General features: G+C 64.6%; 1 protein-coding gene across 2 annotated transcripts; it reads left to right on the forward strand.

The window, feature by feature from the left end:
* Positions 1-848: 848 nt before the first annotated feature.
* Positions 849-8581, forward strand: PLK5 (polo like kinase 5 (inactive)). Of its 2 annotated transcripts, XM_043590147.1 has the most exons (15): positions 852-1065; positions 1686-1799; positions 1914-2030; positions 3155-3284; positions 3376-3463; positions 3549-3644; positions 4148-4346; positions 4432-4558; positions 4751-4827; positions 4988-5072; positions 5349-5426; positions 6104-6260; positions 6988-7117; positions 7206-7316; positions 8229-8581. In XM_043590147.1, exons 1-15 carry the CDS (start codon positions 952-954, stop codon positions 8412-8414), a joined length of 1809 nt encoding a protein of 602 aa, XP_043446082.1. In that variant the 5' UTR covers positions 852-951; the 3' UTR covers positions 8415-8581. The 2 variants fall into 2 exon arrangements, with proteins under 2 accessions (XP_043446081.1, XP_043446082.1); XM_043590146.1 differs by lacking the exon at positions 8229-8581 and having other exon boundaries at positions 849-1065; positions 7206-7731.
* The last annotated feature ends 3828 nt before the right edge of the window (positions 8582-12409 follow it).

Below are 12409 nucleotides of genomic sequence, written 5' to 3' on the forward strand. Positions count from 1 at the left end.
AGAGGCAGCCGCCTGGACTCAAACCCAGGACTGTCCCTTCCTGGCTGTGTAAGCAAAGCAACCACATCCCCAGGCCTCAGTGTGCTCACCTGTGAAATGGGAACAGGGCCGGTTCCCGTGTCCCAGGACTTACGTAAGAGTGACACGAAAGAACACGAGGAAAGAGCTTGGAACTGAGTCTGAGCTGTGGCTCGGAGATGTCCCCGCCGGTTCCCAGGAGGGTCCCAGACGGCCCACTAGCCCTTTCAACCTGTCTCCCCTTGGCCGCCCGTGCCGGGAGTCACAAACCCCGGTCTGCTCTTGGGTCCCCAGATTCTGTTCCTCCTCGCTGCCTAGCGCCCTGAATATATGGTACCCCTAGCCCCCAGCGGGGCCCCTCCTGGGTCCCTGCCCCAGGCCTCACTCCCTTTCCAACCAGCTCCAGCCCCAGAGACACTGGTTTTCTTTCTCCTCCTCTGAATCCTGCCACGGCTCCCAGTGCCACGAGAGCCCCGTCAAGCCCTCGCTTCCAGTCGCCTCTTCCTGGAAAGGCCTCCGAGAGGAGACGATCTCTCTGACCTCAGTTTCCTGCTCAGGGCAATGGGCACGTTAACACTTCCCAGCCTGGCGGGAGGCGCAGGCTTGGAACAGCAGCGAGCCGGCTGATCGCACCGGATTGGCGCAGGGCTGTCGCGCCGGGCGCGAGCTCCTGTCTCATCACTGAAACTCCCTCCAGCCCGGTGTCCCCGTGCGCCCCCGCCCCCCCCCACCTCGGCTCACCGCTCACACCTGCCCCCGCCGGCGCCTGGCCACGCCCCGAGCGTCGGGCCACGCCCCCTCCCCGCCCCCTCAGCCAATAAGACGCGCCCCAGCGGCGCGCAGCCCCGGGAGCAGCCGCGCGGTGGTCCCGCTGAGGCTGCGCCAGTGCCCGCGCCAGTGCCCGCGCGGAGCGCCCGCCAGGCTCCCGGCGGGATGGAACCCGGGCCGCGGCGGCGGCGGCGGCACAGTTGCCGCCCGCCGGTCTCCGTCTTCCTGCGCGACCCGAACTCCGGGCGCGTCTACAGGCGCGGAAAGCTGATCGGCAAGGTGCGGCACCCCCGGCACCACGAGTGCGCGGCGAGGGTCCGGGGCCGCGCGGGGGTCCCGGCGGGGCGGGGAGGGGTGTGCGCGCGCGATCGCGAGCCCCGGCGAGCCCCCGGGTTTTCCTTCTGCGTGTGTCGTGTGTCCGCGCGAGTTTGGGGTCTGGCTTTGGGCTTGCGCGGGTTGCGCGGCCGCGTCTGTGGCGTAGCCCCTGCACCGCGTGCGCTGTGGCGGGAACCGCTCTTTGGCGTCCTGTGCGGTGCCCGTAGGTCGGCCGTCTGTCCGGGGCTGTGGGTGAGCCCTCGAGTGTTCCAAGGCTCCGTGCCTCTGCAAGAACTCTGTCGTGTTGTCTCCAGGCGCGCGTCTGAATGTGCTTCCGCGTCTGCGTGTGTCCATATGCTATATTGTGGTCCGCTGGCTGAGTGTTTCCAGATCTGGATACGTCTGGGGACGCGTCCCTGCGTTTTCCTGCATGCTCCGGGGGTTGCCTGTGCGGGTCTGAGGGTGTGAGCTGTGTGTCCGCGCGTCTCCTGTTGTCTGTGTGTCTGTGCACGTGAAGAGGCCTGGTCACCTGTCCGCACACCCGCGCACACTTGGCCGCTGAGCCGGGCACCTCTCCGCTGCAGGGTGCCTTCAGCCGCTGCTACAAGCTGATGGACATGTCCACCAGTGCGGTGTTTGCCCTCAAGGTCGTGCCTCGTGGTGGGGGCGGGGCCGGGCGGCTCCGCACCCGGGGGAAGGTAGGCCCAGACCTTGGCTCGCAGGGGGGCGCCAGACAGGTACCTGCCCTTGGGGGTGAGGGTGTACGCCCCGGGGGCCCGAGTACTAGGGGTCAGGTGGGGCCACGCCTGCAGGTGGAACGTGAGATCGCCCTGCACAGCCGCCTGCGACACCGAAACATTGTAGCCTTCCACGGACACTTTGCTGACCGCGACCACGTGTACATGGTGCTGGAGTACTGCAGCCGCCAGGTGCCGCGGGGCGGGTGGAGAGGGACCCTGCACCGCGCCCGCCCCCACCCCATGTTTGTGGCGCTCCCCTCGCCCACCTGTGTGTCTCTGTACTTACCTGTCTCTGCTGTGTCTGCACCAGACGCGTCTGTGCTCGTCCACTATGCACCGGTGCCCACCTAGGCTCGGGTGACTCGCTTCTGCACACCAGGACTCACTCGTGTCCACTTGTGCCCGTTTATTCATCTGGCCCATCTCTTCATCTGTGGCCATGTAGGACCACCTTAACTCGATCCAGCCCCCCTGAGAACAGCTGTGCCCGCCTGTGTCTATCCTGTGTCCCCCTGTGCTCACCTGTGCCTACCTGTGCACACCTTTGCTCACCTGTGCCCTCCTGTGCTCACCTGTGCCCACCTGTGCCTACCTGTGCACACCTTTGCTCACCTGTGCCCTCCTGTGCTCACCCGTGCCCACCTGTGCCCACCTGTGTCTATCCTTTGCCCTCCTGTGCCCTCCTGTGCTCACCTGTGCCCTCCTGTGCTCACCTGTGCCCACCTGTGCTCACCTGTGCCCTCCTGTGCTCACCCGTGCCCACCTGTGCCCACCTGTGTCTATCCTTTGCCCTCCTGTGCCCTCCTGTGCTCACCTGTGCCCACCTGTGCTCACCTGTGCCCTCCTGTGCTCACCCGTGCCCACCTGTGCCCACCTGTGTCTATCCTTTGCCCTCCTGTGCCCTCCTGTGCTCACCTGTGCCCTCCTATGCACACCTTTGCTCACCTGCGTCCTCCTGTGCTCACCTGTGCCCACCTGTGCCCACCTGTGTCCTCCTGTGCTCACCTGTGCCTACCTGTGCACACCTTTGCTCCCCTGTGCCCTCCTGTGCTCACCTGGGCCTACCTGTGCCCACCTGTGCCCTCCTGTGCTCATCTGTGAGTACCTGTGTCCTCCTGTGCCCACCTGTGCCCTCCTGTGCTCACCTGTGCCCACCTGTGCTCGCCTGTGCCCACCTGTGCTCACCCGTGCCTACCTGTGCCCACCTATGTCCTGTGCTCACCTGTGCCCTCCTGTGCCCACCTTTGCTCACCTGTGCCCTCCTGTGCCACCTGTGCATCCTCCATGCCACTGCTGCCCGCGGTCACCTGCAGTCACTGGCCCACGTTCTGGAGGCGCGGCAGACCCTGACGGAGCCCGAGGTGCGCTACTACCTGCGGGGCCTGGTCAGCGGCCTGTGCTACCTGCACCAGCGGCGCATTGTGCACCGCGACCTGAAGCCCAGTGAGTGGGGGGAGGGGCGCGGGGGGGAGGGGCGCGGGGGGGCGTGGCTTCCGCCCTCATACCCGGTTGCCCCCCCCCTCCCCCCCGGCAGGTAACTTCTTCCTGAACAAGAACATGGTGCTAAAGATTGGAGACCTGGGGCTGGCTGCCAGGGTGGGGCCGGGGGGCCGCTGCCACAGGTACACGGAGGGCGCGAGGGCGCGGGCGGGGCCGGTCTGGCACGCGGGCCCCAGCGTTCCCGAGCCCGCCGTCATCCCCTCCCAGAGTGCTCTGCGGGACCCCAAACTTCCTGGCCCCGGAGGTCATCTCCAGGAGTGGACACTCCTGCCAGTCAGACATCTGGGCTCTCGGCTGCATCATGTGAGTGGGTCCCGGGGAGCCCCGGGCCTGGGGAAGAGGGCAGGGGCAGGCGAGGACAGGTGTGCGTGTGTAGGGGGGAGGGCGGATGGGGACAGGCAGGCGTGAGCGAGCCTAGGACACGTGTGGACAGGCGTGGGCGGGCGCGGGGCCGGTGGGAGCCGTGCGAGTGTGCGGGTGTGCATGGGGCACGTGGGAGGGAACACGGGTTCGAGCCGGCACGGAGGTGTGGACGGGCGTGTGCCGGTGCACGCGGGCAGATGCGGGTAGGTCCGCCGTCGTGAGGTACCGGGAGCGGAACCCGCGCAGGCGGGCGTGCAGACAGACGTTGGCGTCAGCCGAGTGGACGGGACCGGCCCGGTGGGAGCGGGTGTGGGGCAGGTGTGGGAAAGCGGACGCGAAGCCTGTCCGGAGCAGGGGGGTGTGGGTAGGGGCACGCCAAGCCTGGGCACCCAGGCCCCTGCCCCACCCTGCACCCCTACCCCCCTCCCCCGCCCCCGGGGCAGGTACACAGCGCTGACCGGGGCCCCTCCCTTCACGGCGGCTCCCCTGTCGGAGATGTATCAGAACATCAGAGCCGGCCGCTACCCGGAGCCTGCCCACCTGTCCCCCAACGCGCGCCGCCTCATCGCCCGCCTGCTGGCGCCCGACCCCGCGGAGCGGCCCAGCCTGGACCGCCTGTTGCGGGATGACTTCTTCACACAGGTGCGTGGGGTCCAGCGGGGGTGCCGAGGCCCCGGGGGCCGGGCAGCCCGCGCCCGGTGCTGACCCCCGGTGCCCGCCTCCAAAGGGCTTCACCCCGGACCGGCTGCCGGCCCGCTCCTGCCACAGCCCACCCATCTTTACCATGCCCCAGCCTCTGCGCAGGCTCGTCCGGAAGGTGGGCCAGCTGCTGCTGGCCCAGTGCCGGCCCCCCTGTGAGTACTGCACCCCCCCCCCCCCCCCGCCTCCCCTGCTCCCGGCCGCCTGCACCCGCCCCCGCCTGGCCGTGGGTCCTTTCCACTCCTCCGCACCTTCCCATCCGTGGCAGAGGCGGATGTGGATGGCAGATACCCCCCTGCTGCACGGGGGCCGGGCTGTGCCCCCCCAAACTCCTTGCGCTCCCCCAGGCCCCTGCACCCCTAACGAGGCCTCGGATTCAGGAGGAGGTGGTTCAGATCCTGACTCCACGGAGTGGGGCGGTGAGGTGAGGGCTCGGGGCAGCAGCGCGCACGCACATGGAGGCGCGTGGGACGCATTCTTACGGGGGGAGGGGCTTCAGAGCCACGAGGCTGGAGCCCCTCCCCCACCTCAGGGCCCTCCTGGGGGCCCAGGGCCTCCCCTCACCCCTGCTGCTTCCTCCCCAGGCCTCCCTGTTGGGCAGAGAGGCTCCCCGCTCCGCAGTCCCCGTCTACCTGCTCACCCACGGGACCCTCCGGAGTGACCCAGCCGGTGAGCAGACACTCCATCCTAGGCGGGGGCTGCTGGTGGGGAGTGAGGGTAGAGAGGTGGGGGGCGGTGACTGGGCCTTGCCAGGGTCACGGCCCCTCTCTTGGCCTCACCTCTCCCACCTGTAAAATGGGAACGATGTTCAGAATCATTCTGGGTTCAAAATAAGGTTTATCCAGATCTGAGAGTTGGGGGCGGGGCCGGTGGGAGGGGCCCCTCGTGGTGGGGGGCCAGGCCTGTCCTCCCTCCACCTCCGCCCACATAGATCTGTCTCCCCAGGGCCCAAGGGGAGCCGGAGGCAGGAGGTAGAGGCGGCCATCAGGAACTTGCAGCTCTGCCTGGATCCCAGCCTCCCAGGTAGGAGCCCAGGGGACTCACCCGGGCCACCTGCCTCTTCACATCCGAAGACAAGCGCCTTGTTCTGTCCAGGGTCCTGCCGGTATTTCTGGGGCTCTGCTGCGGGGGCCGAGCTGAGAGAGGCTTCAGAGCACAGTGATGCCCACCCCATGCACTCCCCACCCCGACCCCCACCAGCACCCACCGCGTCCTGCCCCTCCTTGGTCCTTGGAGCTTTTTCTTTCCCGTAGGATCCGGTGGGTTCTGCTTAGTCTTCGGTCTCACGCCCTCTTCCTCGCGGCCGTAGCACAGAAGCAGCCTAGACTTTAAGGCTCTTCCATCGGTGGAGCCAACTCGTGTTCAAATGTCTTCAGTAAACAGTGGAAGATGATTTGAGATGTTCAGCGAAGGCAGCCCGGAGAGCGCCCAGTGCGGCTCAGCCAGCTTCCCGGGGCCGCTGGATTTCCCGTGTTCTCACTAATGCCCTTTTTCTCCCAGGATCCCATCCAGGATTCCATAAGCCACTGAGCAGTTTGTGTTTAACACAATTTTTTTTTTTTAATGAAATAAAGGAAAGCCTGTAGTGTCCGTGTGCCCCAGCCCCGTCCTCCCCCGCCCTGCACTTTCCTCTACGCGTCTCCGCTCTCCCACCAGGCCCCGCTGAGACCCCCTTGCTCACCTCCCTTCTTTGCGCCCAGCCCCACAGGCCCCCCCGGGAGGGCAGCAGCCGGTCCTCTGGGCCCCCACGTGGGTGGATGATTCCAGCAAGTACGGCTTCGGCTATCAGCTGTCGGATGGGGGCAGCGGTGTCCTGCTTCGGGACGGCACGCACATGGCCCTGCGCCCCCCGGGGGAGTAAGTTTGGGGCTCCTGTGCCCCCCCCACCTTTCCTTAATCATTCTGCAAGTATTTATTAAAATAGGGCCTGCTCTGCGCATCTGTAAGCCCTTCCTGCCTGACCACTTTGCAGGGGGTGGGGGTGGAGGTGACCCTCTACAACCTGGTTGTGGAGGGGCTTTCTGAAGAAGTGACATTCAGGCGAGACCTGAAAGATGGGAAGGAGCCTGTCAGGAACAGCATCTGAGGCACGGGGAACAGCATGTGCAAAGCTCCTGACATGGGTCCCAGCGCAGTGGGTTTGAGGAAAAGTGAGATGGGGGGACAGGGAGGCTGTGAAGTCAGTGATTTTCAAGCCGTGGTTGGAACAGGTCACGTTTGACATGACCTTCACGGCAGGAGTGACATAGACTCAGCAGGGAGACAGTTGGACTGGTCAGGTAGGGACAGGCCGTGGCGGGGTGGGGGGTGGGAGGGGAGGGCAGGAAGGCGGGAGCAGCCCTGAGGCAGGATGGGAAGATGGCAGAGGGGTGGGTTTGGGGGCAGGTCAGGATCTCAGTGGGGACGTGCTGGGTCCACGGCTCCGGCGAGCGGCCAGGGCTGCAGGTGTGGCTAGAGGGGCCGTGAGGAGCTGGTCTCCAGATCCCCATCCCAGGGGGTGTGGCTGGTGGGAAGGTGTCCTCGGGCGTCAGGTGCCCAGGATCGAGGCTGTGGCAGCCAGCACCGCCCTGTGCCCCCTCTCCAGCCGGGTCTGCTACGCGTCCGCGCGGGGGAAGCTGGACACGTTCGCCCCGAGGGACGCGCCCAGCCCGCTGGGCGCCAAGCTGGCCGTCCTCCGGCTCTTGGCCCGATACATGCAGCAGCGGCCGCGGGAGGTAAGGGCCGGACGGGGCGGGGCCGGGCCGGGCCGGGCTGCTGGGGACACGGCCAGCCCGAGGCCCGCAAGGCTGGGTCTGTCCGCAGGAGGAGGGCCGGCCCGCGCCCACCCCCCCGGCGGCCCCCGGCCACTGCCTGCTGCGCTTCCTCGTGTCGGACCGGGCTTTGCTGCTGCTTTTCAGCGACGGGACACTGCAGGTGAGTGCACAGGGTGGCCCTCGTCCTCGGTGGCCTCCGCGGGGCAGCCCCGGGCCCCTGGGCCGTCAGGCACTGTTGGGGGCGCGGCCGGGGGCAGCGGGGCATGTTGACCTCTACAAACACCGCGAAACCGAAAACGTGTGTCCGTGCCGGGGCAGCGTGATTCGGGGTCATCTCCACGGGTGGCGTTCGCAGCTGCCAGAACGTCGTCTCCCCGGAAAGTCATTTCTAGATTGAGGCTTTCCCGAGCGGTCATGGTGAAGTCAGTCTGACACATCCTAGCCAGCCCCCAGTCCGACGGCCCGGGCAGTGCTTTCGTTGTTATTATTTTTTTTTAGTTTTTTAAGGTTTTATTATATTTTTGACGGACAGAGCATGAGCAGGGGAAGGGCAGAGAGAGAGAGGGAGACACAGAATCCGAAGCAGCTCCAGGCTCCGAGCTGTCCGCACAGAGCCCGACGCGGGGCTCGAACCCGCAAACTGCGGGATTGTGACCTGAGCCGAAGCCAGACGCTCAACCGACTGAGCCCCCCGTGCACCCCTGCTTTCCTTGTTATTTGTAAAAATTATGATTTTATTTTCCAGGAACCCCTCCCTGCCTGTTCAGACTAGAGTGGGGCTAGCACGCTCGCACTGACCCAGGCGGGGCCGCAGCTGGGGAGGCCAGTTCACCCGGGTCACAGGCTTAAGAGCAGGGGTCTCACTGGGTGGCCGTGGGAAGGGGAGTCCCGTCTGAGTCTTGTTGCCCCGTCGGTGCGGTAGGGCCCCCGGGCTTGTTCCCTGAGCTCCTGGAGGGGGGGTGGGGGGCGGCCGCTGAGACCCCAGGCAGGCGGCTCTCAGCCTGTTCATGCCAGGGCAGGGGGTAGGCCCGGGGGGCCCTCTCTCCTGACCTCACTCCTCTCCCCTTGGCAGGTGAGCTGCCTCGGAGACCAGGCTCACCTGGTCCTGAGCGGCCAGGGCGGGGAGCTGCGGCTCACGGTCCGGGAACGCGGCCAGCGCAGCACCACGCACGCCCTGGGCGCCCTGCGGAGCCCCAGCTGCCCCCCGGCCACCCGGCAGCGCCTTCTCCACGCTCTTCACATGCTGCAGAGCGTCTAATGCCGGGGCCCCGGCTCCGTTCAGGCTCTGGTTCCCCAGAGGTGTGTCCCTGGGGACAGCATGGCGGTGGGGGGGGGGGCGGGGGGCTCGCTTTGTGTCATGACTGTTCAACCCAGACTGTTGTGCGGCTTTGTCCTTTTTTTCATTAAAGAAAAGTTGACTCCCTAGCCTGCCGTCCGCCTCTCTGGTGGCGTTAGATGCCTCGTGGCCTGTAAGCGGAGGGGACATTTAGACCAGCCTGCCCTGAGCTCACTCCTCTTCCTGGCACAGATCTCCGCCAACACAGGAACTCACACCAGAGCGGCTGTGCCATGACCCGAGAGCTGAAGCGTGTGACCTTTGCTCAGTGGCCGGGCAGGGAAGTCGGTGGCCCGTCCTCTGCAGGGAAGGCGTCTTGTGACAGTCAGGGGACATGTGCTCCCAGGGCTGGCCAACGACTGAGAGCTACATGCAGCCTATTCTCACAGAGACACGAATTCCAGAAAGGACCGGCCGGCCAGCAAACAGCCCAGGGACGGCTGAGATTTTGAGACTGGAGGCTTGGGGAGGCCGGCTGCTCCCTGACGCCGACTGCTGGGAGACCTTTTTTTTTTTTTTTTAAGTTTTTATTTATTTTTGAGAGAGTGTGAGCAGGGCAGGCGCCGAGAGAGAGGGGGACGCAAAATCCAAAGCAGGCTCCAGGCTCCGAGCTGTCAGCACGGAGCCCCACGTGGGGCTCGAACCCACAAACCGTGAGGTCATGACCTGAGCCGAAGTCAGACACTTAACCCACTGAGCCACCCAGGCGCCCCATATCATTTTTTAAAATGCCCTCAGCCTTTAGAGAGTCCTTGGTGGGGGCGGTCCTGCCCCCAGGGGGTGTCGGGTCGGCAGCTGTCACATGGGAGGGGGATGGGTGGGGGCGGTCCTACATCAAGGGGGTGGGGCCAGGGTGCTGCTCCGTCCCCAGGTACCCGGATGCCCCTAAGTCCCCAGTGCCCGGGAGAGACCCTGCTTTAGAGAAACTGAAGTATTCACAGGCCTGATGCTTAATTTTATTGGAATCAGGGAAGCAAACAGTGAAGATGAAAAGCAACATTGTGGGGGAGGGGTGGCTTCCGGTGCCCATGCAGCACCCTGCCCACCGCCATCGCTGTCATTGACCCTCGGCTGGCGCCCACGTCGTGTCATGTCCGTCAGGAGAGAGGACAGGGGGTTGGGGGGGTGCCTCCCAGGCAGATCGCAGCCCCGCTCAGGACCCCCTGTGCTGCGGGCGCCCCTGGGACCAGAGCGGCCCCCGGGCACCCTGCAAGCCGTCCCTGCTGAGCCACTTACTGTCGATTCCAAAAGTGTAACGTGGATGCCATCTACTTGTGACAAGTTGCAAACTGGCAGAGCGGCCGCCTTCCTGGGGAGGTCGCGGGGGTTAGGGTTAGGGTTAGGGTACCGGCACTCGGGTTTCCCCAGCGAAGAAGGAAACCATCAACGCGCCCTTGCCTTTTCCCTCAACCATGTGCTGGATGCATTTCTGCGCCTGCGTGTGAAGGCCGGCCTCCCGCCCGCTGCCGGTGCAAGGGAGGGAGGAGGGAAAGCTGGCTCTTCGGGCCGAGGGAGGTCGGGAGGCCGCATGCCTTGGTGTGGCCTGACGTGGGAGGAGAAACTCTCGTGTCCAAGAGGGGCGGGAGCTGAAGAGCCCTGGGAGAACCTGGGAGGAAGGGAGTGTGGATGGGAGAGGAACTGGCAGAAGGGAGACAGAAAACACTGGATGGAAACATCCTGCGGGTTTTGCCCTTTTAGTAGTAGTATGGCCGTGAAATTTACATAACATGCAATTAACCATTTTTAAAAACTTTTTTCATGTTTATTTTTGAGAGAGAGTGTGTGTGTGAGCAGGGGAGGGGCTGAGAGAGAGGGAGACACAGAATCGGAAGCAGGCTCCAGGCTCGGAGCCGTCAGCCCAGAGTCCACGCGGGGCTCGAACCCTCAAACCGTGAGATCATGGCCTGAGCTGAAGTCGGGCGCTCAACCGACTGACCCACCCAGGCGCCGCGCCATTAACCATTTTATTTTGTTTTATTTTATTTTTTGTATTTTTCCCCCACCCCGTTAACCATTTTAAAGTGCATAACTCAGGGCCACCCACGTGGCTCAGTCGGCTAAGTGTCTGACTCTAGACTTCAGCTCAGGTCGTGATCTCGTGGTTCTTGAGATCAAGCCCCATGTGGCCGGGCTTTGTGCTGACAGTGGGGAGCCTGCTTGGGATTCTGTTTCTCTCTCTTAAAATAAAATAAATAATAAACTTAAAGTGTACAACTCAGTGGCGTTGAGTGCATTCATAATGTTATGCAACCACCACTTCCATCTAGTTCCAGAACATTCCGTGAGCACAAGAGGAAACTCCACCCCCATTAGCAGCCACCTCCCCCAGCCCCCGGCCCCCACGAGCCCCCTTCCCGTCCCTGGATGAGCCCGTTCCGGACGTTTCACACACGTGGACTCACACCCGTGTGGCCTCTCGTGTCTGGTTCCCTCCCTGAGCGTCGTGTGCTCGGGGTCTGTCAGGGGCGGCAGGGGGTGGGCGCCTCGCTCCTGCTCGCGGCCGAGGGACGTGCCGTGCGTGGTAGGCACATTGTGATTGTGCCATTCACCTGTGGGTGTCTTCGTGTTACACATGACAGAAACCGCTCCTCACACAAAGGACCGGCTTCCAGTGCCGAAATGGTGGGGAGTCGGATGCAGGCCAAGGACTCCCTTCTGCCCCTCTCTCCCTTTCTCCGTCTCTTCTGCTACGAATTCTGTGTTGACTTCGCTCGTTAGCAGGCTCTGAGGCCAAGTGGGGGAAAATGTGTCAGCCAGACTCTCCCATCAATGAAGGCAGAAGTCCCAGTTTGAAGCCTACTGGCCAGGCCTGGGCTACGTGGCTGCCCTGCCCCCAGCCGGATCACCTGGAAGGAGCCAGAGGGGTCCACGAGGAGGGGAGGGGATGCTGACCTTCCCCCGGTGGTGTTGCTTCGCCTTGGTGTGTCTCCGGTCAACAGACGGTCTTCTGGGGGTGGCCTCCTCGCCGGCACTCAGCAGCCCCAGGGTCTTGCTATCCACACCCTTGGGTCACAAAAGATACAGGTGTCTGCCTGGCGCTCTCTGGGGTCGCTGGCTCCGCGCCCTCACCCCTGTGACCTGATGGTGCTCAGACAGCGCCGTGCAGAGGCCCGAGCCTCCCGCCAGCAGCCCCGGCCGGCCGCCTGGGAGCGGGTCCTCGGGCCCCACCTGAGCCCCTCGGACCAGGCAGCCCCAGCCCGCCTGTGACCAGAACCTCGTGAGAGACCCCGAGCCAGAACCACGCATCTGGACCCCTTCCCACTTCCCGAACCCCAGAAATGATGAAGGAAGAAGACAAGTGTATTTCGCTGCTTCAGGTCACTCGGCTTTGTGCCGATTTGCTACCCCTCGGCGGTAGCGAAACACGCATTGGACCCAGCCCGGGACCCAGCACCCTCAGCATGTAGCTGCCCGTCTTGCACAGTGCCCTGCCCTCAGGGCCTGCCCGCGCCCGTCTGCGGCCCCACAGCGGCGCCGGCTCAGCGAGTAGCCGGCCCACACCACCCAGTATCTGGGTGACCTCCCAGACCAGCTCTCAGCCAGAGGGTGCGAACTGCAGGAGGGGCAGGGAGCCCCCCCCCCCCCCCCCGCCCCGGGCTCCCACGCTGTGAGTTTCTGGAGTCTTCTTCAGACAGGGTAACGGGGCACCTCAAGAAATAAAATCATTAGCCTCCCTTTGGTGGGCGCTTGCAAGGGTCGGAGCTTCAGGAAGAGGCAGCGAATGCATGCCAGGCCGGGCCTTCCTTTCTTTCTTTTTTATTTTGTTAAGAGGAAGCCACCGAGAGAATGGATGCTCCGAAGGATGCAGGGAACTTGGCTTCCCCCGCGCCCTGCCTCTGGACCACGTTCCCATTGGTCTGTGGGAGCGCGCGATGCGACGCCTCCTCCAATCAGCAGCAGGCGGGGCGGGGCCGGGC

Source organism: Prionailurus bengalensis, chromosome A2 (assembly GCF_016509475.1).
Source record: "Prionailurus bengalensis isolate Pbe53 chromosome A2, Fcat_Pben_1.1_paternal_pri, whole genome shotgun sequence".
NCBI lineage: Eukaryota > Metazoa > Chordata > Mammalia > Carnivora > Felidae > Prionailurus > Prionailurus bengalensis.

Coding starts and splice junctions, on each gene's coding strand:
- PLK5 (XM_043590146.1), top strand. CDS start 952: ATGGAACCCGGGCCGCGGCGGCGGCGGCGGCACAGTTGCCGCCCGCCG. Junction 3,285..3,375: donor GCACCGCGACCTGAAGCCCA/GTGAGTGGGGGG, acceptor CCCCCCCGGCAG/GTAACTTCTTCCTGAACAAG. Junction 3,645..4,147: donor TGGGCTCTCGGCTGCATCAT/GTGAGTGGGTCC, acceptor CCCCCGGGGCAG/GTACACAGCGCTGACCGGGG.